General features: G+C 40.3%; 1 protein-coding gene across 2 annotated transcripts in view; it reads right to left on the bottom strand.

Annotated features, from left to right (window-relative positions):
• Window positions 1–25,482, bottom strand: part of FGD6 (FYVE, RhoGEF and PH domain containing 6) — a 102,929-nt gene that overhangs the window by 24,537 nt on the left and 52,910 nt on the right. For both annotated transcript variants that reach the window (XM_084633220.1, XM_084633221.1), the window contains exons 6-14: window positions 22,981–23,132; window positions 21,782–21,938; window positions 19,725–19,812; window positions 12,756–12,806; window positions 9,699–9,757; window positions 9,525–9,596; window positions 5,824–5,892; window positions 3,363–3,446; window positions 2,129–2,208 (exon numbers count right to left, since the gene is read on the bottom strand). In XM_084633220.1, the coding sequence (XP_084489346.1) occupies window positions 2,129–2,208; window positions 3,363–3,446; window positions 5,824–5,892; window positions 9,525–9,596; window positions 9,699–9,757; window positions 12,756–12,806; window positions 19,725–19,812; window positions 21,782–21,938; window positions 22,981–23,132 (812 nt within the window). The remainder of the gene's footprint in view (window positions 1–2,128; window positions 2,209–3,362; window positions 3,447–5,823; window positions 5,893–9,524; window positions 9,597–9,698; window positions 9,758–12,755; window positions 12,807–19,724; window positions 19,813–21,781; window positions 21,939–22,980; window positions 23,133–25,482) is intronic.

Here is a 25,482-nt window from a genome sequence, read left to right as displayed (position 1 = left end):
TGGGGCCACTTCTAAGGGTTAAATTTTAAGGACCTAGCCGCAATTGAGGTCAATGCTTGTTGTCGAAAAAGAGTACCACAATCAGCACTTATTACAGCAGTAGCATGTTTGTTTAGGTGTGTGAGGTTTTTTTTTTTTTTTTTATTAAACTGTTAACACCTTTCTGCTAGGGAACAGTTTGATTCCACCAAATTTTTTCTATATAAAGTACTTCACCAAGTTTGATAGAAACAATTTTTGGGCACAAAAGTTAGAAGAAATAAATGCGATGCATTCAGCCTTTGGAAATTATAATCTATTTTTATAATAATGTCATTTACATGGAAAAAAATCACAACCCCTTAGCCAAAGCTAGTCTATATATGCAGAGGAGTCTCAGTTTATTTCCTCTCACTTACAATGAAAATATCATTCCCATGCATCATTCTGAAATGTTAATTTCCCCTGAATAGTGAGACCAAACAAACCCATAATCTCAAATGTTAAGATTCAATTATATGTATATTCATTTGGCACCCCAATAACTTTAAGGATAATTCAGTGTTATTTCCATAGAGCATCATATTAGCCAGAGCAGAGATGGTATCATAGTCCTATCCTGCATTTGTGTCAAGGCTCTTCCTACATATTTGCGAAGTGCTCAGTCATTCTGGCACCTAGGCACCAAACATCTGAATTTGCACTGACTGCAGCGTTCAATGGCAAAATTGTCACGGACTTCAACAGGTGCAGAATCAAGCCTTATACTCTGAGAAATGCATCTTTCCCCCAATATGAAAAATATCTGCATTAGAGATAAATGTAAATACAAACACCACTTCTTTTCAATCCCCAGTTATAAATTACTCAGGCACAACTGTGCTACTTCCTTTGGCTACTTGGACAATGCTAAGTCGGGTCCCACTCTATTTGAAACACTGTTTTTGTGCAGACATCCTGAAGTCAACAGATGCAAGGTCACAGAGAATGACAAAGCCCACACTAATGCTGTTTTGCAAAAAGAAGAGGGAATGTACCTTTGCTCATTGACATCAGTATTGTCACAGCGGAGAGAATGTACAACACTCATGGCTCAAATTCTCTAAACAGCTAGAATAGGAGAATCAAGCCTTTGGAAAAGACAGCTTCACAAAGGCAGATAAGAGCTTTTCTACAGTAATTTAGTGGCAGTGAATACTCTGACATATTTTCCTAGAGCCACTGATTTGATTAATATATGTGGGAGCCAAAATGTGAAAGAAGATTTGGCCAAAGTCCACACTGTCTCTGTTTTTTATATGTTTCAATAATTTAATGCCACCTCTACTTTGCAGCCTCAAAATAGAATCTGTTTCCTGTTCTAATGACATCTGTGCTACAGCTAGAAGACCCTCTCCCTCAAACTTATATCATAAGCCCTCGTTATCACATCAGTATTTTATTGCTGGATTTCATGTCTCCCCTTGTTAATGCTAAAAAGAGAAATGTCGTCACTTAGCAGTAACTTTCGAAGAGAAGCAGAAACAGAAAAAAAGGTCAAAATTAAATCTCTCTTTTCAAAGCCTAAAATAAAACCACTTAAGTGAACATTTTTAGACTTATGTTTTTTAAAAGGGGCAGCATTTTTTCTCCTCAAAAGGTAGCAAGAAATAATTCTCATAGGGTATTGGGTAACTTGAATAAAACTCATACTTTCTGTCTTTTCAGTCTGGTGAACAGTTAAACAATTGTAATGGTGTGAGCAAAATTCTGATACAAATGGTAGTCATTGCCCAGACAGTTTAAAGACTAACCTCCTTTGGTACAGAATCTGAACTTGGGGGAAGTTTTCCCTAGAAATCAAGGTGACCTGCAGAACGGTGGCATTACATGAATTTAAAAACTCATTAGCTATGACTCCATGATCATCTAAAATACCACAACTTAAATAACATGAAGAGAAGGGAATTGAAACTAGTTTGTCTTCATTTGAGGAACCCTCTACAAATTCTCCATGCTTCTAGAGTTACTATTGTAAATGAGAGCAACTTTCATAGCACAAATACAAAACAATGAGTGTAAGCTTAGACAACATGCAGCTCCATAGTTTATGTATTGTATCTGAAAAATGTGTGCTATTTAATATACATTATTTGCTTAGGATATTTACCTTGCTGAGAGTATGAAAGATCGCTCTACGCTTTCTATGTTCAACTCATTTTGATAAGCTTCCTGGGTTGGTTTTCTAACCTATAATGGACATAGAAAACAACTCTTAATGAAAATGAATCAATATGACTTCAAGGAGATACCTGTAACAGGCGAACTAAAGCAATAGAATTTTCTCTTGCAGAAAAAGTGGACAGGAAATAGCACAACAGTAGGAGCTCACGCACCAGCCCATCACTTCTGAAATCCTGAGTTTCAAGTGTAACTGAGTTTATAGGTTGAGTGTTTATGTAGCCACCCCAGAACATTTGCTGACATCCCAAAACACAGCATGCAGTCTTGTAAATAGTCCCTCATGCTGTCTCCTGTGAATCTGGACCTCCAGCTGAACTTGGCCCTCTTCTCTGGCAGCATCATGGATAAGACACTTTACTGCTGAGCAGGAGCAGAAGGCGTTTGTCCTACTGCACCAGTGCCCCCTAACAGCTGTGTCTGCTTATGTCTGTGTACATAATAGATGTTTCTTGATACAGCTCAGGATACTCCAGCTGGGCGACGGCTGGACACAACACTTTTTTAGAGGGGTTATAGGAAAGGTACGGTTAAAAAAAGAGGGGAGGAGGTCAACTTTGGGGTCTTTTCATGAAGGCCTCAGATTGTAGCCCTCTTAACGCCTGTATTTTCCCCTAGGATTGGCAGTCTTTGGAGAAACCCAGCTGTGGAGGATTTTGCTCACCAGAAAGTTCTCAGGCAATCAGAGGTGTGTGTTTTTTGAGAGCGGGCAAAAAGGTCAGAATGGCCATGAGGCAGGGGAGGAGCAGCCATACATACATAAGTTGGCAGCCTTTGTTTCAGGGAAGCCTACGTCTGGACCCAAGGTGGTTAACATTAAGGTGCAATAGTAGAACTGCCTGAGAAAGCCTTCCTAGGCCAGCCAACACTAATCAGGTATTTAGGCAGTTCTCTCTCTCTGTTTCTCCTCTTTGATAGAATTACAATTCTCCTCTTCTTCCAACTGGCCCCCAACAATAAATGCATTTTTAAAAGGACAGTTATTAATGGCCCAAAAGTCCACACCATGCAACAAAGGTTGTGTGTCTATCACGGCTTTTAATATAAGCAATTTATAATATTTCTTTCCAACAATAAACTTACTTGTCTATGGAAAAATTACATGCAGGAGTTAAAATAAGTTTCGACAAAAAGTTGCCATAGCAGAGATCTCAGAGACTCACCTTCATTCCAGCCAATGAAAGCATGTTGTTGAGTTTATACATGCCAGACTGTACTGGAGTTGTATATAACAGAGCATCATTAAACTGCAATATAAAACACACACACTTTCAAATGGCTAAAGGATTAAATAATAAAAAGATAGTTTCAACTAGAGCAGGGGCAGGCAAACTTTTGGCCTGAGGGCCGCATTGGGTTTCTGAAATTGTATGGACGGCCAGTTAGGGGAGACTGTGCCTCTCCAAACAGCCGGGCATGGCCCGCTCTCTATCAGACCCCCCCCACTTCTTGCCCCTGATGGCCCCCCCTGGACTCCTGCCCCATTGAACCCCTCCTGTTCCTTGACGGTCCCCCGTGGATCCCTGCCCCATCCACCCCCCCTGCTCTCGGTCCCCTGACTGCCCCTGGACTCCCCTCCCCATCAACCTGCCCTCCTTCCTGACTGCCCCTCCCGGGACCCCTGCCCCAACCACCCCACTGCTCCCTCTCCCCCCAACTGCCCCCCGCTGCTCTATCCAACCCCTCATCTCCTTTTTACTGCCCCCTGGGACCGCTACTCCCATTCAACTCCCATTCCTGGCCCTCTGACTGCCCCGACCCCTATCCACGCCCCTGACCACCCCGCGAACTCCCCTGCCCTCTATTAAACCCCCTCCCTGCTCCCTTACTGCACTGCCTGGAGCACCGGTGGCTGGCTGCACCAGGACAGCCAGCCGCGCAGCACAGAGCACCGGGTCAGGCCGGGCTCTGCAGCCCCACTGTCCAGAGTATTGCACCGCGCGGCGGCGTGGCTGCAGGGGAGTGGGGACAGCCTCCTGGGCCAGCAGCTCAGGGGCCGGACAGGACGGGCCCGCGGGCCGGATGTGGCCTGCGGGCCATAGTTTGCCCACCTCTGAACTATAGTGTACTGAAATGTATGAAATTTGTATAGAATGGATACACATGCATTGAAGGTAGAAATTTAGAGTCTAGAAATGTGTCCTCTACATGTTATTACTTTAGTTTGGATTCTGAGAAGAGAGTTCTATTTACTTATAACAAATTTTCATGTATACAACGTAGGTAAGAATATAGGTCTATTAACATTTTAGTTATGTAAACATTTTTGTCACATTCTCTGCACAAAGACTTTTTAAAAGCTGAAAGGAAATTCCCAAAATAAAAAAGCTACTTATCAATGAAAAGCACATTATTTATGGGCAAACTGGGAGTACTGATCTCAGGGAATAGGCCATTGAAACCCATAAGGAACAGTTTCTTGCAAATAAAAAGTTATATTACACACACACAAACCTGCATTCAGAGAACATTAGTAAAGTTGCAAAGTCAAGCACCCAAAAGTTAGGAAATGCTAGAATTAAGGTTACCTGTGCCTAGGGTAGTGTATGCATCTCTAGTTATTCTCATCACAAACGAATGCTGAACAAATATAAACAATGAAGAGCACATAGTGGTACTTCATATGGTATTCTGGACTGCACTTTGTCGGAATTAGTGCAAAAGGCTTCACGTAGGGCTTGTCTACACTACCCACCAGATCAACAGGCAGTGATCGATCCAGCGGGAGTCGATTTATTGCGTCTAGTATAGATGTGATAAATAGACTGCTGAGCGCTCTTCCGTCGACTACGGTACTCCACCAGAATGAGGAGCGCAAGCGGAGTCGGCAGGAGAGCATCACTGCACTAAGTCGACAGCTGAAGACACCGTAGTAAGTAGATCTAAGTACGTCAACTTCAGCTACACTATTCATGTAGCTGAAGTTGTGTATCTTAGCTCGACCCCGCACGGTAGTGTAGACAAGCCCTAAATTTGAGGAGCTGCTATATTATTTGTATTACACTAGCACCAGCTAAGATGGTGCCCCGTTGTGCCAGACACTGCACAAACATATAGGAAGAGTCAGATCCTGCCTCAAATTGTCTTGTCTATTTAGACATAAACTGACAAAGGATGGGGAGGGAAGCAGACAGAGAGACTGTGTGACTTATCCAAGGTCACAGAGCAGGTCAGCAGCAAGGCCAGGAATAGAATCTAGGACCCTTGACTCCCCAACCCAGTGCCCAATCCAAAGATATACTATAAACGTTTTAAAAATGTGACAAGTAATGCTCTGGACACCAGATTTTCAAATCTATTAGACTTCAAAGGACTAGAGTAGTAGTCTCAGCTTTTCAAAACCTCAGATTCTTTTCTCAAAAAGTTCTTAAAAACAGTGACTGAATTTTGGTCAAACAGAAATAATTTTATAACTGGGATTTTTTGTTTATTTTTTTGTGTACACAAATCACTTTGCTAAACCACACTGAACACACCAAACAGTGATACAAACTGCATATAAAATGCTCAATTTTTTAAACAGTCAGCTGAAGTTGCCAGTTATTTATATTTGTGGTGTGAATGTTTCTACCACTATTGAATTACTCTGGCATTAGGCACATAGAAATGTACATGGCATCTTACCAGAAAAAACATTCGCGGCTGCATGACCTTCCTGGAAAGCTTCATCAACGTTCCTTCTTTGAGAAAGACCTGGCAAGTTAAAGAAGATAAACAAATATTGCAAAACTTAGCTATTGAGAGCACAAAAACTGCATGAATAAGCTTCTCTCTTTAAAATTCTTATTCATTTAGTGCCATAGATGTGTTTAAAATTTCATATAAGACACGAAGTAAAACACATCAAGCACAAATGATCATGAAGAAAGATTTCCTGTTCTGGAATACAAAACTTGGAGACTAGCCTTTTTGATAAACCTGTTATTAAAAATGTACTCCTGCATAATTAGCCCTAGGTATCTTTATAAATACAGTAAATATAAATGGATTAATAAAAGAGGAATTTATTGGAATTAGAAGATCTGCTTAGCAAAATATAAAACTAATACTTGGACACTGGAAGAAGGTCCCATCTGCAATAAATGAAAGGGCCTCACTATCAACTGACTTAGCTTCTTATGAGAAGTTGATCCTTAACTGCAGACAACATGCAACATCCAGAAGATATGGACTCCATGTTTAAATCATATAAAATTGCTAACCTATCACATATGGAGCTGCTCATACCCTTTTCAGAGGCTGAGCAACAGTGCTCCCACAATTGCAGCTTATGGACAAAATTCTGCAAACATCAGAACAAGTAACTTCACTCATGTGAGTAGTTTCACTGAGATCAGTGGGACTGCTCATGGCAGGGTGATTGAGAGAATAAAGATGGGTCCTGACATCTGTATCTCACTTGTTTAGTGTTGTACAAGTCACATTATGAATCAATTTAAATCTCGAATAAGAAAAAATCCTAAGAGGTTCCACTGTAATTACCAAGCTTCTGCTATTAAAATGTAATTGGGACAAAGGTCTCGATCCTGTACTTGAGAGGAGCTGATCATCCTCAACCCCCAATGAAATTCACAGGGATTGTGTACTTGCACTGGAGGGTGGAGTTTGCTCTAACTTATTTTTAAGTCTTTCCTCTGACTTCTCATGTTCCAACTAAAGTAGCAACAATGTGGTGACAAAGCTTGCAGTATAACTGCTAACAAAATGCACAGAACGATAGAATCGTAGGACTGGAAGGGACCTCAAGAGGTCTTCTAGTCCATTCCCCTGCACTCAAGGCAGGACTAAGTATTATCTAGACCATCCCTTACAGGTGTTTGTCCAACCTGCTCTTAAAAATCTCCAACGATGGAGATTCCACAACCTCCCTAGGCAATTTATTCCAGTACTTAACCACCCTGACAGTTAGGAAGTTTTTCTTAATGTCCAACCTAAACCACTCTTGCTGCAATTTATGTACATTGCTTCTTGTCCTATCCTCAGAGGTTAAGTAGAACAATTTATTATCCTCCTCTTTATAACAACCTTTTATGTACTTGAAAACTTATGTCCCCCCTCAGTCTTCTCTTCTCCAGACTAAACAAACCAAATTTTTTAGTTCTTCCCTCATAGATCATGCTTTCTAGACCTTTAATCATTTTTGTTGCTCTTCTCTGGACTTTCTCCAATTTGTCCACATCTTTCCTGAAACGTGGCACCCAGAACTGGACACAATACTCCAGTTGAGGCCTAATTAGCGCAGAGTAGAGTGGAAGAATTACTTCTTGTGTCTTGCTTACAATATTCCTGCTAATACATCCCAGAATTATGTTAGCTTTTTTTGCAACAGCGTTACACTGTTGACTCATATTTAGCTTGTGATCCATTGTGACCTCCAGATCCCTTTCTGCAGTACTCCTTCCTAGGCAGTCATTTCCCATTTTGTATTTGGGCAACTGATTGTTCCTTCCTAACTGGAGCACTTTGCATTTGTCCTTATTGAATTTCATCCTATTTATTTCTAACCATTTCTCTAGTTTGTCCAGATCATTTTGAATTTTAATCCTATCCTCCAAAGCACTTGCAACCCCTCCTGGCTTGGTATTGTCTGCAAACTTTATAAGCATATGCTGTATGCCATTATCTAAATCACAGAAGAAGATACTGAACAGAACTGGACCCTACTTGATATGCCCTTCCAGCTTGACTGTGAACCACCGATAGCTACCCTCTGGGAATGATTTTCCAACCAGTTATGGACCCACCTTACAGAAGCTCCATCTAGGTTGTATTTCCCTAGTTTGTTTATGAGAAGGTCATGCGAGACAGTATCAAAAGCTTTACTAAGGTCAAGATGTACCACACCTACTGCTTCCCCCCTATCTATAAGGCTTGTTACCCTGTCAAAGAAAGCTATTAGGTTGGTCTGACACAATTTGTTCTTGACAAATCCATGCTGACTGTTACTTATCACCTTATCTTCTATGTGTCTTCAAATTGACTGCCTAATTATTTTCTCCATTATCTTTTTGGGTACTGAAGTTAAATTGGCTAGTCCGTAATTCCCCTTCTGATAGATGGGCACTATATTTGCTCTTTTCCTGTCCTCTGGAATCTCACCCATCTTCCATGATTTTTCAAAAATAATCGCTAATGGCTCAGTTATCTCCACATGTGTACGTGTGCAGGACTTCATGTTCGAAAACTGTTAGGTTTTCATAAAAAATTTTTCCTCAAAAATTAAATGGAAAATGTCTTGGGAGTAAGGACTCTTATTCCACCATCAGCACCAACTAAGCAAGGGATCATTTTTCTCACAGACTTTAAGACCGAAAGGGACCATCATGATCCTCTAGTCTGAGCTCCTGCACATTGCAGGCCACAGAACCTCACCCACCCACTCATGTAATAGACTCTTAACTTCTGGATGAGTTACTGAAGTCCTCAAATCTTGATTTAAAGACTTCAAGTTACAGAGAATATCCACCATTTACTCTAGTTTAAACGTGAAAGTGACCCATGCTCTGTGATGCAGAGGAAGCTGAAAGCTCCACAGGGTCTCTGCTAATCTGACCTGAAGGAAAAGTCCTTCCTGACCCCATATATGGCAATCAGTTAGACCCTGAGCATGCAGGCCAGACCCACCAGTCAGATACCTGGGAAGGAATTCTCTATAGTAACTCAGAGCCCTCTCCATCTAGTGTCCCGTTCCTGGCCTTCAGAGATATTTGCTGCCAGCAGTTGCAGATTAAACTTATCAAGCTCAGTCTTGAAGCCATAGAGGGGATAGTATGATGAGACTGGCTACAATGGCATGGAGCCAGTCTCATCATACCATCCCCTCCATAAATTTATCAAGCTCAGTCTTGAAGCCAGTTAGGTTTTTGCCCCCCCCCGGGTCTCCTTGGAAGGCTGTTCCAGAACTTCACTCCTCTGATGGTTAGAAACCTTCCTCTAATTTGAAGCCTAAACTTGTTGATGACTAGTTTATATCCATCTGTTCCTGTGTCCATATTAGTGCTTAACTTACAACTCCTCTCCTTTCCTGGTATTTATCTCTCTGATGTATTTATAGACAGCAATCATATCTCCCTTCAGCCTTCTTTTGGTTAAGCTAAACAAGTCAAACTCTGAGTCTCCTCTCATAAGGTAGGTTTTGCATTCCTCTGATCATCCTAGTAGCCTCTCTCTGCACCTGTTCCAGTTTGAATTAATCTTTATTAAACATGGGAGACCAGAAATGCACACAGTTCTCCCTGCTTTAACAGTAGTTATATATACTTAGTATCACTTTAGTGTACAGTTTCCTTGCTGCTATCTGCTGAATGCTCTTTTGCAGAACTTACCCTTCCTGGTTGAACAATCTCATGATGCCCATTTAAACTGTATTGAATCTGCATGAGCTTCTGAAAGTTATCCTATGTGGGAAAAAACACACAAAAATAGAATTGCCTTTCAATTTAATGAAAATGCATTAGACAGCTTTAGCAGACATCAACTTCCACAATTATGATACTTACTCCCTGTTTCATGATATCATTGGCATGGTTGGCTACTTCTATGACAACAGCCAGAGCACCTAAAGTGTGAAGGAACAGAATTTAGGTATACAATCTAGCCAGCGGTTCAGTGTTCAAAAACATGTTGCCCAATTCAGCTGGTGCTAAGGGGCTCAAGAGTGTGACCCAAAGCTCACGGAAGTCAGTGGGAGTCTTTCCGTTGCCTTCAGTGGTCTCTGGATTAGGTCATAAAAGCTGCGTCCTTGCAAACCACCATCCATTGTGGCAGCGCTTTTCTGCCATGTTAGCCACCAAATTTCTTAAAGTTAACTGAAATGACGGCACTCATTTTGCCAACAAAATTAAGCTCACACTCAGCTTGCCTTACTCACACAACTAGTCCCTTTTACTTCAAGGTGACCACTTGTGTAAATAATTGTATAATGTGAGCAGGATTAAGTCCCAGTGTACACTCAGCACAGGGACTCAGCCAATAACCATCTTTTTCCATTGCACACGTTTCCCTGAAATGTTGGTCACAGAATTCAGAGGACTTCCAGTGGAGCTATCGCTGTATTTTCAATTTTCTGTCTTTGGGTTTATTGCTGACTAAGATTATTTTCAAGTTTAAAATCCCACACATTTCTTTTTAAGTGTCAAATGTTTTGTACCCAAGTGGTTTTGAAAATGTAAAATCTCTAAAAGGGAAGAGTTACCCAAGATGGAAGGCAGTTTGGTATCTCTGTATTCAATGAAAAAAACCCCTACACAATGGAAAAAAGTGTTTCAAATTACTGCAATAGGATGAAAGGAGCATGTGAATTACTGCACAGAGCAGCAGCATTTCATACAGAATTCAAATCTGCAATTCATTTAACTGCAGAAAACAGATAAACTCACTTTACTGAAAGTTAGCACAAATAACTATGTGGTGACAGACTAAGATACAGATCACCCTCTGAACCATTTGAATGCAATTAAGCATCCCAAATAATGGAACTTTTATAGGTTTAGAGATGTCCAGAAATACTATCACTAGGCCACTAAAACCAAAACACTATTTTTTCTTTCTATCCTGGTATTTAGACAGGTCTCATCAGTGTAGCACTTGAGTTCCTGGACATACACATCCAGAACTGTTCAGTTCTTAGCGAGACAGAAAATAGGTTAAAACATGCAATTGCCAAACTTCAAAAGGTACAGAGGTGTTTAAGGCCTGAGCTGGGAATTAAGTGGAAGCATGAACTAGAAGCTCCCACTTAGATTGATGTAAGGAGCATTTTGGGGTTTTGTTTCAAGTGTCTTTCACATAGGAAACAAATACAGCTTCCAAATAATCAAAAGGCATGGAAATACCGAACACGCCCAATGAACATAATACTAGCAAGATCAGGAGGTCTTTAAACTTAGGGCCTCTCAGAGAGTCAGCTGCACGTTTGGAAGCTGAGCCACAGGAATTCTCTATCCAAGGAAAGCTGGAATGAATTGGCTCCAAATAAGATACAGGTGGCTGAATATTTCTTCAAACCGCCTTCAGAGATCTGGTATGAAAACAAATCCACGCCAACGTATTCACTCATTGACTTCAGGAAAAATTAAGACTGATGAATCCTATGGTAAATTGACTGGGATTCACAGAGGAAGATTTAAGGTCACATTATCTTTTATGGTATTGTGATTCCAAAATAAACCTTAAGATTTTGAAAGTCTAATAACTATACTCAAGAGTAAATAATACATGAAGTGAACAGGTGTAGGAAATGGTATGAAAACTGTTTTTGGAAAGAAGGCTCCTCTCACTTTCTAATGTTGCACTACCTATAAGGAGTAACTCATCTACAAGAAAGCACAGAGGTCCCTGAGGTGACCTGCAGATATAGTTTTGAGACACCTAGCCCAGATAGGTCTTTATTTACACAGTTAAAGGGAGACAGCCAACTTCACTATTCCATTTTGACTTGTTTTTTAACCTACTGTTGTCACAAGCAACACCTAGATTACTAAAAATGAAAGATGAGAGGATTTTTTCATATCTAGATTTAGTTTGTCGTCTTCATAACATTTGACAGTTCTTTCATTGTTTCCCCTGTACAGCTACAGTTAAGTTTCCCTATTTGTCTTTGATATAGCAACAAAGGACAGAAAAACATTTTAGAATATAAGGAAATGTGATTGCTGAAAGCACACAAGTTTGGCAGAGGAGACTCAAGAGAAGGTGCAGACCTGACACTACTTATAACTCATTTTTTGAAATTGACTAGATTTCAAGTGTCCAGTGTTGCATTAGTGCAGGGGTCTCAAACATGCGTCTTGGAGTTATTTCCTGCGGCCTGCCATAGGCGCCGACTCCACTGGCAGCCAAGCTTCAAACATTACTGAATGTCTATATTTTATTAAAATCCCTCTTCGCATTACAGTTCTAAAAAAGTTAATACATTGACTTTGATTAGCATACAATATTACTCTTATTTTTTTTCATTTTTGACTATACTTTTGTATCATTGTATGAAAAGGTTTCAGTGATGTGGCCCTCGGGCCAATGTGCTAGTCCTCATGTGGCCCTCGTGGTGATTTGAGTTTGAGATCCCTGCATTAGTGCTAGTTTATTCATATCTATTATCAATGCATGGAAGTTACTGGCTCAGCTAACACTGAAAAAATGAAGACGTGAAACAATCTTTACCTATTTGCCCCCCCAAAAGCTGCTCCCTTTGTATATTCAGAGTCATTATTTGCTTGCTTAAACCATAAAAATAGATCCTTCTTAGTTCTACTAACACTGCAGAGCCAAACCTGGTGATGATGAGAGTGCAAGGAGGAAAGAACTAGAGCTTGAATTTCAGTCCCTGAATTCATTTTACAGGAACAGCTGTTTTTACTTGTAAACTTTGAACATTCTTTTTGGGGAAAAAAAACACGGAACCCTTCAACGTCTCTTTTCATAGTAACATAAAACTGAATAAAAATATATTTACTGGTTCACTACATTATATGCATCGAAAGTTAAAGTTTAGAAATATTCTCATTTTTCATCTTTAACAAACCTTCTCTTTATTTAATCTACAGAAATACATTTACCTTGAGTATCCCTATAGTCTGCTGAGTCTTCTAAAAGATTCTTTAAATAATCTGCATAAGAAAGAAAAAATATTACATAAATATGTTGGGAAAGAACCAGTGTTATAAAAAGGGGAAAAAAAAGCATAAAAATTGCTGGAAAAAATGTTCTTTTGGGTAGATGTGTGCAATAAACTATAGCCCCTAATGGATTAAAAACAAACAAACAATCAGATGAAATATCACTAAAATACTTGTTTTTGGAGTGTAACAGAAAATGTAATGTCAACATCAGCCCAGCTACACAGTATCTGTGCACAACACAATATTTACACTGAATGTTTCAGGTAAAAAAAGGAATGATGAGCAGTGAAATAAGTAAAAAAATGTGTTGTTCTATTATACTCAGGGAGAGAGTTCACAGAAACAGTGTCTTCAGGCAAATGACATAATTGGTATAGGTGTTATATTTCAGAACAAATCGATGAACAGCAGTTATCCGTTAATTATTCAGTGTGACAAAAGGCATCTATACAAAGCTAGACCACATGCACTTATTTGTGTTCAATTTTGTATGGGTCATGACAGATTTTGAAGATTACAAATGTTACTGTGTTGTGTGTTAGTACCTAACCTGATTGTAATAAATAATCAGTATTAGGCAAAAGAATGTTCTGGTTGTTTTATTATGTGGAAGAATTTTTGTTCCAATAAAGGAAAATAAACTACCAAATTTTGGTGTGTGTTAGTTTGGTTGTGATCAATGATAAATCTAGGTTTCAGAGTAGCAGCCATGTTAGTCTGTATTCGCAAAAAGAAAAGGAGTACTTGTGGCACCTTAGAGACTAACCAATTTATTTGAGCATAAGCTTTCGTGAGCTACAGCTGTGTGCATCCGATGAAGTGAGCTGTACCTCACGAAAGCTCATGCTCAAATAAATTGGTTAGTCTCTAAGGTGCCACAAGTCCTCCTTTTCTTAATGATAAATCTAGTCTTTGCCCACTAGATGGCACACCGAATCCACAAAATATTTCTTGCTTTGAGGTTTTCAATCTTTACTTACTCACCAGCAACCACACACCACATAACAAAAACACTAACCCAGGAACCTATCCTTGCAAGAAAGCCCATTGCCAACTCTGTCCACATATCTATTCAGGGGACACCATCATAGGACCTAATCACATCAGCCACACTATCAGAGGCTCGTTCACCTGCACATCTGCCAATGTGATATATGCCATCATGTGCCAGCAATGCCCCTCTGCCATGTACATTGGTCAAACCAGACAGTCTCTACGCAAAAGAATAAATGGACACAAATCAGACATCAAGAATTATAACATTCAAAAACCAGTCGGAGAACAGTTCAACCTCCCTGGACACTCAATTACAGACCTAAAAGTAGCAATTATTCAACATAAAAACTTCAAAAACAGACTCCAACAAGAAACAGCAGAACTGGAATTAATCTGCAAACTGGACACCATTAAATTAGGCTTGAATAAGGACTGGGAGTGGATGAGTCATTACACTAGCTAAAAACTATTTCCCCATGCTAATTTTCCCCCTAGTGTTACTCACACCTTCTTGTCAACTGTTTGAAATGGGCCATCCTGATTATTACTACAAATTTTTTTTTCCCTCCTGCTGATGATAGCCCACCTTAATCGATTGGTCTCGTTAAGAGTTGGTATGGCAGCCCCCATTTTACCTATTTTCCTACTGTATTTTCCACTGCATGCATTTGATGAAGTGGGCTTTAGCCCACGAAAGCTTAGGCTCAAATAAATTTGTTAGTCTCTAAGGTGCCACAAGTACTCATTCTTTCTGCTAAAATCACTAAAACTAACCTTAAATGCCAAATTGGGAAAACCAAACATATTCCCCTGGAGATTCCATTTCCTACAATATTTAATCAGAAAGCATAATGTACCACCAAAGGCACTGCATGTGTCACATTTGCAGTAGGCATCTGTTCTATATATTCTAAAGTGGTTAAAGTGCAGAAGAGATGCAATAGAAACTTTCAGAAAAATATACAATCTTTTATAAATAAATGATAATAAATATTTATATATATATATTTAATTAGTGAACATATCTGCATTCTGGCCTGAAAGTTTTGTGGAGGATGTAGTGAAGAGTAAGGCATAAAGGTCAGGTGAGGGTGTGGAGAAGGAGCAGTAGTAGGTAGGTTCTACTCTAGAGGAAGGGAGAAAAAGAGAAAAGATTGATCCAGCTAGATCAGAGGAAAACCACCATTTTTTGCTGAACCTGAAGTTTTGTTTTACCATTAGTGGGCACCAGCCAATGTTTGTTTTTTTTAGTACTTGTCTCTTCCATGACACTAAACTCTCTCCCACAACAAAAAACCAAGTTATTTCCTTCCTCCTTTATATATTCCAAGAGAGATTTTTGCTGTGATAGCTACACAAAATAGTTAATCAAGTCTTGTATTTTTAAACCAATTTGGTTAAACTGGTGAAAACCACTATGAGAACATTTTAAATTCATATCAGCCATTTTTAAACCAATTTATCTGAAATTGATTCCTTACCTACATAAGTTAAAAAGCCATTTTTAAAATTGATGTAGCTTACATCAATAAGGAATCAACTTAAGATAAAATAATGTCATTTTTAAACCAATTTAATAGCCACATAGCATTTTTAAACCAGTTTAACCAAACTGGTTTAAAAATGCACACACCTGTAGCTAAACTAGAGCAACCTACTGCACAGACAAGGCCAAAGAATGGCTAGGTAGAAGCCCTATGGGATAGTAGTCATTTATTTTTAAAAGTTGGTTGCATGTTTTATCCCTCTCTCCCAACCTTTGCATAGTGTTCATCTTCATAGACTGTGAGCTCTCCAGGGCAGGAACTGTGTTTTCCTATACACGTTGTGCATATTTTGTGCACTACTATAATCCAAAATAACAAATCAGAGTTGAAATACAGTGTGGGTTTCCATCACCAGGGACTGAACTCGGGACCTCCTGAACTAAAAGCATGAGTTTGTACTAAAGAGCCAGGCTTTGCAACTGGCAGCTGTAACAAACTTGTATCCTCTGTGGACCAGGTACAGTAGGGGACACAATGCACACTGACCATTGTGTTATGATAGCACCCTAAGAAAACAATCCATTGTGAATGGCAACATAAATTTAAGACCCAAAAGTGATCTTAAATTCCCCGTGTAATAGGGACCCAAATAGGGAACTGAATATTTCTTGGCATATACATGCTTTATGGCATACATTAAAGTTTTGTCCAAGATAAACAAATGAACAACATTTTATATGTTTCAGAGTAGCAGCCGTGTTAGTCTATATTCGCAAACATTTTATATGGCGCAATTCTTTTGACAGGTACTTTCATTCACGGACAAAACTAGAATTAAAAGTGCCAGAGAACTAAAAGTGTCAGAGAGACTTAAGACAAGTTTCAGCATAAATTTATTTATTTGAAACTCTGCAGTCAAAATTAGAGTCTTGCTCTTATGTTAGGGCTCTATGGAGTATCCAATTAAATTTGCAGCTGCTAAATGCTGAAATAATATTTATGTAATTTTGAACTTAACACTCCTTTGCACATCTGGCTAATAGCCTCTGTTCGTGGCTAAAATCTATAGCTTCAAAGTAGGTTTTGAACAGATGTTTCTAATCTCTCATTTTCCATGAATACACACTGAAAATTCTGTGCTTACAACAACCTTTCAGAGTAGCAGCCGTGTTAGTCTGTATTCGCAAAAAGAAAAGGAGGACTTGTGGCACCTTAGAGACTAACCAATTTATTTGAGCATAAGCTTTCGTGAGCTACAGCTCACTTCATTAACCTTTCTGTGGTTAATGCCATCAGACTATTACACAGAAAGGTTTTTATTGATATGGATACCATTATATTTTGCTGAAACACTATAATTTAGTACAAACTTACTTAATAAGAACAAGTATATGAACAAAATCCAATCAATGAAACTAAATCTCTTAGCTTAAAAAAAAAATGACTAGTGATCACTATTTAAACAAAAAAATCTGAATAAGTCAAAATCAAGCATTATTTACAGAAGATATACAGAATACTTAGAACAAAATATAGCAACCAGAGATGAACTATTTATTGTAAGTGGAATTTCTAAGAGGGGAAGGATGAGAGATATGGTCTAATTTTCTTCTTCCTTCCTATTGCCTGACTTGAGACAGGCTAAAGGAAGCATAAATATAAATCGCTGAAACCTACTTTTTTAGCTCTCAACTTGCCAAGGCCCTAATTTGCAAACAGAAAAAATATATTTATTCTATGTTCCTCACATGATGTGGGTTTAAGTGAGATAAGCAGCAAGTTTGTGCAGGAGACACATTTGAGTCTACAATGATGGTTATTCCTTGATATGATGGACAATTGAGAGATGATAGATACAGCAGCAGGGCATAGTACAAAGACAACCATAAAACACAGAAATGGAGGGTGAGGATGTGCACTGAACGGAGACAGAATCAGCAAGGAATGAGGAAGAGAGAAGGGAAAGGCTGAGAAAATGAATGAAGCGATAAGAAGGAAGAGGGCTCATCCCAGGACAGCATGGAGGACGTGAATATTGCACAGCCTCGAGTGATACAGGGATTTGGGAAAGGGGCAGTAGGGAAGAATTTCACTCCTTTATTTTCTTACTAGACAGCAGAAGTTTCTAACTATCCGTCACAGTAAGTAATCCTTTTAATACTTGTTATGCAAGAATCAAACGATTAGTGTGTAGAGAAGTGAAAGCCCACGTGAGCAAATGGAGGAACCATATAATTTGACAGGAATACAGATGAGATGCTCCTCTCTTTTGCAGATTTATGAGCCCATCTGCCTCTGACATTGACAGCTCAGGAGTAACAGTATCAAGAGGCAGCAATCATCTTGTAAATTGATGCTACTGCAAAGGTACATGGAAACAGGAAAGTGGAAATGTATCATAAAAACAAGGCTAGCCTACTGACACAGAGTGCTTAGATAACATCGAGAAAGAAAACCAGCTGTCGACACCAAGAGGCCCAGCAGCTGCATTTCACTGATAATTTTTTTCCTCTCCCTGCCACAATTTGCCCACTTTGTTTCCTTATGCATCTACAGAATAGGGAATTTTGCCATTGGCTTTGAATACAGCAACTTTATCATTTAAAATTACCTTCATTCTTGTTTCACTCATGCTGCCCAGCGCATTCTGATGCTGGGCCCAAGTACCTTCTGTGTGTTCTGAAGTCCCAGCAGTGCAGCATTTTCATGGAGACCACCCAGTATTAAGCAGAGGTGCTTTAAATGGACAGACAGACCATCTAGCTACACATGGGGAGGGGCAAATAATCCCATTTTATGGCCAAGGCAAATATAATGCAATGTGGATGGATATTGCAGGCTGAGCAATAGCAAGGGAAGTATAGCTCTCCCTTTGAAGTTATTTTACTGTTCCTTCCAAGAACTGTTACTAAAAAATAATCAGCATAGATGAGAGTCTGATCTTTGAGCTTTTCATCCCTCCCATGGAACAGAGAAAAATTCTGTTTAGAAACCAAGACCCTGATCTTGCAGTGTGATCCCTGCTGGCAGCCACAGGATCAACAAAGCTCTACATGGGTACAAGATCTACCTTCACAGATCCAATTGCATGACTGGGGTCCTATGGTATCAGCCAGATAGAAGAGGATTTACAAGACTAGTGTTTTCTATGAACTTCCTCCCTCACCTCCTGCATTTAGAACCAACGATAATGAGGATTTTAAAGCCTTTGAGCTATGGGGTTTCTGTTGCAACTGCATTTATCAAAAAGGTCTTTCCTCCTCCCTACCTTTTGGTTCCACCCCTTTTAAGTATGCCTTTGGTCTCTTAGAAATTGAGACACCACCACTGAATTTGGAATGAATAGCAGTCCCCCTGTCATGTCTAAAGTTAGTGTCCTTTTAAAATAAAATGATCAGATACCTTTTAATAAGCTTTTGCTTTTCCTTGTATTGTAAGAGATGTAAACATTTCCCACTTACAAATAACCTGTTTTCATAGGGTTTTCCCTGCCTTCCCTCTTTGATTTTAATGCAACTGAAAATAAAGGGGTTATTTTTAATCATAACTTTGTGGCTGCAATGTAATAAGCTTAATCTGTACTATGCAGCAGCATCACTGATTTAAATACTGCAGGAGAAATGGCATTTCTTGGTTAGCTGCTGCAGAGCTGGAAAAGGGTCATGGAGCATTTTATTTTTGTAGTTACTACATATACAGATACTATTTTTAAATTTCTCAGCAAGGGACAGTAGCATGAAAAAAACAAAAACTAAATATTTAAGAACTCGAGAAGATTCTAAATCCTTGACACTGTCCTTTATAATGCATGTTCCCTACATTCCTAAAACACATAACTTTATAAACCAAGCAACGGAACTTAAACCCTGTAATTTTTGTTAACAAGAAAACAAGAATTAGGTTATATTTTTGAGAAAGACAAGATTTCAGTGCACACAAAACATTTTCTTTAAAATCATGGCTAATTTCAGGAAAAAAAACAGGCTTAGAGGATTTAGTACTTGGGTTAGAACTTATATTAAAAGAAAAATGTTTTTATTTTCAATTGTAAGGACCCCTTTTCTCCCTTCCCCATCCTTCTCACATTTGAAATCAATGCTCTTCCCCTGCTCCTAATGACATGATTGGATTCCACAGCTGTGGAAACAGAGCAAACCATAACAAGGTTTGATGTTTGTGACTTCTGCTGAATTTATCTACCAGAAAACGTATCACGTGGCTGGGAATAACTGCATTTTTCCTGCGTATTTTATGACTGCCAATATTACTGAGTAGAACTTCTAGCTGCACAGTACATTTTAAGAGAGTTTCATACATCTGTAATCAAGTAAATATCCTTTGCAAAGTGTTGTGATGGCCTAGATGCCAATTTCCTGGGACTTGTGAGGACTGGCTTTTAAACTTGTGAACAGCTTGTCAGTACCTGTCAAAAGCAGCCTGTACTGGGGAATCCTCTGAACTGGCTTGAGCAGATAGTGCTTGAGTGCCAGACTAGCACAGCGAGGACTCATCTGAAAGACAAACACCCAAAATAAATACCCACAGTCCTCTAATAGTCAATTATCTGCTACCCAAAGAAGTTGTGCCTCTAAACAATTGACTTTTACTCGTGTGCTGGAAAGGGATGCATTCTGCTATCCTGCTTAACTCCACAGCAGTACATATAAAGGTGAGCTGCCTAAGTCAGCCCTCAGCTATGCACAAGTAACATTTATCTGTAGGCCCACATGCTACAGTATTGCTAGTAGCCAGATCTGATCATTCCTCCACACAGAAGAACACACATAAAAATAGTATGTCTCAAAAGTTAGGAAGATACGTAACAGGTAAACACTGGAATTCTATGCAAAATCAAAACATCTGTCTTTGTTCTAAGAAAAGAATGTTATGCATCTCCCTAGAAATAAGGGAAACCTGCCAGCTAGCAGTGAAGGTAACCTGGTGGCATCGCAATTCTTATCAATCAGACAGAACTGTAGGGAAGGCTGCAGCATTCATTACAGAAGTCTCTTTAAGTGGTACAAAGCCCAAAGACACAACAGAGAGATAAACCTTTTTAAAGGGTCATGCTCCAACATCAAGTTGCAGTGGGGAGGTTTAGATTGGATATTAGGAAAAACTTTTTCACTAAGAGGGTGGTGAAACACTGGAATGCGTTACCTAGGGAGGTGGTTGAATCTCCTTCCTTAGAGGTTTTTAAGGTCAGGCTTGACAAAGCCCTGGCTGGGATGATTTAACTGGGAATTGGTCCTGCTTCGAGCAGGGGGTTGGACTAGATGACCTTCTGGGGTCCCTTCCAACCCTGATATTCTATGATTCTATGTTTTAATCATCATAGGTTGGGTGATTTGGCCCTCTCATCACTTCTTCCAGTTCGAATCGCCTGAAAATCATTTATTAATGCTACTCGTACATGAGGAACACTGACAAGAAGCACCTTCACTAACAGGGATAGGTTTTATCTCTTTCTTTGGTAATTGCTGTCTTGTTTTTCTCTCTCCTACATTTCTTTACTCTCTTCTCCTCCACACTTTAGCCTCCTTCCCCCTGTAGCTTCCCAAGTAGCTTATCTAGCCACGCACACACCCAACACATCGAGCAATGCCTGGAAGCACCTGATGCTGGCCATGCAAAGCAGGCTTACATTTGTGCGCGCTCACCTAGTGGGGCTTGGTGAGAAACAGGCCCTCTGTGACCAGAAGATAGCTATGGCTAAGTTATGACTTCTCTGCTGGAAAGGAACTACAACAGTACTGAGCTCAGCAGTTGTTTACTATGTCAGTCTCAAAAATTCATTCATTACTGAATTAAACTCTGTCAAAATAATGAATAACCCTCACAAGTGCTCAGTGATGTTTATTCTGGATTGCATGTTTAGAGTTCACACCTCTTCTCTGATCGGTTTTCCAGGGAATAAAGTGAGAGGCTGGCAGGGGTACTTGGCTTTTGCAGGATTATTGCATGTGCTCAGTTTGAGGGCATTTTGGAAGAGGAATTGGTTTGTTTTATTTTCAGGTTTGCAGCTCAAGAAATTCGCTTTCCCAGGTTTCCATTCCAAACCAAACACAGGACTTGAAGAACTACATTCTGCCCTCATTTTTACTCTGCAACCCCAATCAAATCAATGAGTTTACAATGGTAGAAGTCAGTGCATAATTTGACCCAGACACTTAAACTTTTAGAAGCGACTAATGATTTTGGCTGTCCATCTTAAACCACACTAAAGAGGCCTTATTATTAGAAAGTGCTGAGCCTTCTGAAAATCAAGTCCCTTTGATGTGTCTCCAATTGGACACCCAAAACCACTAGTCATTTTTGCAAACGTAGGCCACAGTGGTTAAATTCTCCTTCGTCCTACCCACTGGTCCCCAACTGGGACCTAGAAACAAAGAGGAAAAACTAAATCTTTGCAGCCTTACAAAAGAGCACCCGAGATAAGAAACAAGAAATTAAGATCTCTCTTGCAAAAGAAGATGATACCTCAAAGTCTTTAACCACAGCAGCAAAACTAGGGTTCTTCTTGCATTGTTCATCTAGCAGCGCAACATTCTTATCAAATTCTTTGATATAAGTTGAATACATCTTTAAGTAGGGTCCTTTTTTCACAAATATATCAGCAATTCTTTGATAATCAATCCTGAAAAAGAGAACAAAGTCATTAAAACAGCACATAGCTACATAAAAATAAATCTGTGATTTAGAAACCAGCAAAGCTAACATTCTCAGTCACTTTCGGAGCTCAGTAGTGGATTAAAAAGAAGGCTTATTAAACAGCTAGTGCAGTGGTGGGCAACCTGCAACTCATGGGCTGCAAGCAGCCCGTCAGGGTAATCCGCTGGCTGGCCACCAGACAGTTTGTTTACATTTGCACGGCTGCCCGCAAATCCCAGCACTTCCCTGCGGCCCACGCCGCTTCCCGAGCTCCCATTGGCCAGGAATGGCAAACCACGGCCACTGGGAGCTGCGGGCGGCTGTGCAAATGTAAACAAACTGTCTGGTGGCCCACCAGCGGATTACCCTGAAGGGCTGCAAGTTGTCAACCACTGAGCTAGTGCTGATCTCACTAGGCAAACCAAAATGTGCAGGTTAATTTTGTTGTTGCTGTAAATTCTTAGCTTCTCCTCTCCAAATGAGATAAGCATTGACGTGCTGGTATCTCATCCTGCAAAGTGAAATAGGGAACTCAATTTTCAAAACACTCACAATTTAGTCATGTGCCTATGGCCAAAATGTTCAAAAATAGGAACCTAAAATCAGGCTCCTGGATTCACATTTAGGCACCAGATTGAGGCCAATGGAAGTGTGAATGTTTGGCACTTTCAAAAAATCAGGCCACTTACTTCGATGCCCAAATGCAGATTCAAAGAAGCTTAACTTTAGGCTTCTATTTTTGAAGAACTTAGCTTTGGTCCAAAATCCGGTTGCTCAAATAGGCATTTACATGCATATGTACAATTAATGCACCCAAATGTCAATTCCAGCATCTAAATGTGGAATTTAGATGCCCAGTTAAGGTGTCCTCATTTGAAAATTAGGTCCTTAGGCTCAGAAGTCAGCTCTGGAGTCTAAAAAGCATATAGATTACAAAAGAGCAAACTTCTGCTGAATGTAAAATTCACTTTACTCCACAGTTAAATTTTAAAACCATGGAAAAAAATTGCACTCTTATTGATCATTACCAGTGAGACAGTCTCTCTTCTAATTCTCTGAGGAGGTCCTGATTAAGTTCATACAGCTGAGGTAGGTAGTACAGGATCTGATTCAGGATCCTTTCCTCAATCACTGGCTTTCCTAGCTGCCTGGAAGCATGTGCCACTGCATCCCGGAAATCCTGTTGGAGTACAAAGAGAAAAAAAAACAACCCTCACTGAGAGACTGGCCTTCCGGCAACAATACATATGACAGTATTTCCCTTGCAGAAATGCTGTGGAGCGTTACCCATTACAGAGGGTGAGATGGTACCATCTGTTTTATGTTACTGTGTGGCTTTAACTCAGGGCCTGTCAACAAGGGGAGTTATTCCCAGTGCCGCCAGAACTTTTGGACGCAAAAGTCACATTCCTGGGTCCATGTGCTGAGTTTGAACTAGCCCTCCAGTGCATGGACATCAGAATGAGAGCTGCATTGACAGTTGAGAAGCAAGTCAATTGCTGTGATCACACTGTGGAAGCTTGCAATGCCAGACTCCTATTGGTCAGTGGGAAATCATTTTGAAGCTGGAAAATCTACAGTGGGGGCCATTGTCCTGCAAGTGTATGGGGCCATTGTTTCCTGCTACACAGGACTGTGACTCTCAGCAATGCGCAGGAAACAGTGAATGGATTTGCAGCAATGGGGTTCCCGAACTGTGGTGGGGCGACAGACAGCATGTATATCCCCATTTGTAGGAAGGTGGGCTGGTGCCAGAATACATCCACAGAAAGGGCTACTTTTCCATGGTTATGAAAGTATTGGTGAATCACTGGGGGACATTTCACCGATATCAATGTGGGCAGGTCAGGGAAGGTGTGTGACACTTGCATCTTTAAGAACACAGGCTTGTTCAGAAAGCTGCAAACAGAGACATTCTTTCCTGACCAGCGGATTACTATTGGTGATGTTGAAATCCTGGTTCAATTACAATTAATGGTGCTTTCCGTAGCACTAGGCATTCTGCAGTATATGTTATCAAGTAATAAAGATCAAATTATTTCCAAAAAATAAAAATTTATTGCATAAGAAAAACAGTGCAAAGACTATTGTGCAGTTAAAAATGATACAATGCAAACTTATAAAATAAATGGAACAGAACTTTAAAATTAGAAGGCTAGAAAAACATTCATGTCCAGTTCAGTCCATTTCTGTCAAACGTACACCAGCCATACGAAGCTGTGATTTTCCTTACTGTCCCCTGGCGTGGGGTGGCAGGGATAGGGATGTGGCCCATGATGTCATGTGGAAAGTTTGGAGGGAGTTGGGGTAAGGAGCTGAGAAAATATAATTAATTCCTCACTGACTGCAAAGGAAGGTGAGCCCAGGATCGTTGGACCCATCGGTCAAGAAGTTGGCAGCATTTGTGTTCGCTGACTGAGAACCCCCATTATGCCCTGGTGCATCTCCCGCTCCTTTTCCTGCTGGGACTTTCTCCTGTCTGCACTTTCCTTCTCCAGGCTGTCTGCTATATTCACCCTCCAGGCCTTCTGATCAAGATCCAGTGAAGCACTGGCTTTCAGGATCTTGCAGAACATGTTCTCCCTCGTCCGCTTCTTTCTTCTCTTTCGGATCAGGCATGCCGCAGGTGTGGAGGGGGAACCCCTCAAGGCTAAAAGGAGCAGCAACAAAAAAAACAGACAGATATCATTGTATTTATAATCACAACAAAAAGCGAAAGATAAGGGAGGGGAGTGCTGAACTTATTCCCATAACATTGTAAAATCAGACCTGCTTATTGACACTTCAGGTTTGAATGCCTCTGCGCAGCACTGTTGCCTAGCTGCCACACCCATGGTGACTATGGCCTGCTGGGGGGAAGAGGAGGAGGGAATTATTCAGTTGCATAAAAAATAAAAAAAATCGGCCCACAAGTACAGGGCAATGCACTGAATACTAGCACTCTTTTCCACAGGCGGTGGTGATTTTAGCCGATATCTCATTCCTGAGGATAACAAAGGCACACAGCATAGCTGCTGCTGGGCATCCCCAAGCCACTGGACCCATACGCCACTAGCCTGTTTACTGCAGTGATCGTCATAGTGGAGTGGAATGGGACAGTGTCCTACAGAGGAGGAAGAAATAAGGCAGCCATCTCCAGAAACCTTCAGGAAAGGATTGCGGAGTTCCTCCGTGAAAGATCTCAACAACAACTCTCAGGAGGATACAAGGGACATCCCTGTGTACATAAACAAGCTGCTTCACATCTGTCTCCCACCCTCTCCCCCGGCTTAACCCTACAGGGGAATGAAAAGCAGATGATAACTCTACCACTGTTTGTTGTATCTCTCTCTCTTCTCCTAGGAAGAAAATGGAAAGCAAGTATCTCCATCCTGCCAACATGGGGCTGGGTCGGGTGCCATTTTCAGGTTTAAGGGTGAATGCATGCACACACTTACCCAAGGTTCCTGCCCCTAGATCAGGGTCATCCATGCTTGGCTGGCAGGACTAGAATGAGATGGAGTCTCAAAGAGATTCTGGCTCACTGCATG

The sequence above is a fragment of the Lepidochelys olivacea genome (genome assembly GCF_965140295.1).
Source record: "Lepidochelys olivacea isolate rLepOli2 genome assembly, chromosome: 1".
NCBI lineage: Eukaryota > Metazoa > Chordata > Testudines > Cheloniidae > Lepidochelys > Lepidochelys olivacea.
The sequence above is the reverse complement of the archived record's forward strand: the minus strand, read 5'-3'. Positions and strand labels throughout refer to the sequence as shown.